Below are 1,242 nucleotides of genomic sequence, written 5' to 3'. Positions count from 1 at the left end.
GCATTACTTGTAGCAGTGCTGGTGTCAGGGGTTTGGGTTTGCTTCTGTGCCCACCTGCATCATGCTAAATGCAAATACCACTTCCAGTGGCACATCGCTCCTTCCTGTGCAGGCAGACACATGTACTTCACATGTGTCCCTCGCACACATGCCCCTGTACATGCGGCTGGCTGCAGCCACGCAGGGTTGATGTGGGATACCCTGGCTCCAGGGCTGAGACATTTCAGTGGAGTCTGAAAGACATTGATACAGACCCTCTGTGGCAGCCAGCACCCCCTCCTGATTGTCTGGCCAGGGGCACACTGGGACCCTCTGGGTGATACCAAAGCTGCCCCAAGCCAACTGCCCATCCAAGCCCTCCTTGCAGTCCTGCAGCCCTCCACAGGGACAGACAACCCATCTCGTCCCGCACAGAGGACAAGCCCTGCGAGCCAGCCCAGCAGCCGCGGCCATGTCTAGGACCTTCCCTGGGTGGGGAGTGCTCTCTGCTGAGCAACTGTGGCCACTGCCATCATGATTTCTTAGCTAGAATTCCCACAGAGCTGATGCACAGAGCACCCTGGCTGGGCAGGATGGGGCCTGGAAGGATGCCCAGCTCTGACTGATGGTGCAAGCATCTCTGAGCAGTAGGTTGTGTCAGAGCAGGGTAAGTCTCATGGACCACACCATCCCCTGGCTTATCACCCTCAGCTCAGCCCTAGTGTGGCATGCACAGTGAGAGGAGCAATTTGGGGATGGGACTGTACCATGTCCCCACACTGGGGAAATGGAGCTGCCCCTGCGGGACACATCTGGGGGCACTCTGGATCTCCTCACCATCACACTCTCCCTCCCTGCAGAGACAACAAGCACTAGCACCTCCTCTTTCATGCCACCCCCCACCACCAAGATCTGCGACAAGGGGGCCGTGGTGGGCAGCGGGGCCGTGGCAGTGTGTTGGACAGCTGGACTGGTCTTGGCTGCCTATGGTGTCCTCTTTATTTAGTGAGTATCACCCAAACCAGGGGTGTAAGAGGTGGGATGTAGATGGTGGGAGGTGGCAGGGATATGGAGACCCCAGGAGCTATAGCATGGTTGGGAAGGGGTGCTTCAATGAAGCTGTAGGTGAAGAGCTTTGAGAATGAAACATTTGGGGGTTTCTTGCAGTTTTTTTGTAAATACACCATATCCGGCTGCTTTTCCAGATTGGGTGTTCTGTTGGAAATCTCAGAAATGGCTTTTCAAACATTTTCTGCAAAGTCT

The 1,242-nt window shown here is 55.7% G+C and overlaps 1 protein-coding gene across 1 annotated transcript in view; it reads left to right on the top strand.

Annotated features, from left to right (window-relative positions):
• CNTFR (ciliary neurotrophic factor receptor) overlaps window positions 1-985 on the top strand; it is a gene marked incomplete at its 5' end in the record, with an annotated part of 22,470 nt that extends 21,485 nt beyond the window's left edge. Inside the window, one exon of the mRNA XM_010134210.1 lies at window positions 840-985. Coding sequence (XP_010132512.1) covers window positions 840-985 — 146 coding nt within the window. The remainder of the gene's footprint in view (window positions 1-839) is intronic.
• Window positions 986-1,242: the final 257 nt, after the last annotated feature.

The sequence above is a fragment of the Buceros rhinoceros genome, unplaced genomic scaffold (assembly GCF_000710305.1).
Source record: "Buceros rhinoceros silvestris isolate BGI_N320 unplaced genomic scaffold, ASM71030v1 scaffold16904, whole genome shotgun sequence".
NCBI classification, from domain to species: domain Eukaryota; kingdom Metazoa; phylum Chordata; class Aves; order Bucerotiformes; family Bucerotidae; genus Buceros; species Buceros rhinoceros.
The sequence above is the reverse complement of the archived record's forward strand: the minus strand, read 5'-3'. Positions and strand labels throughout refer to the sequence as shown.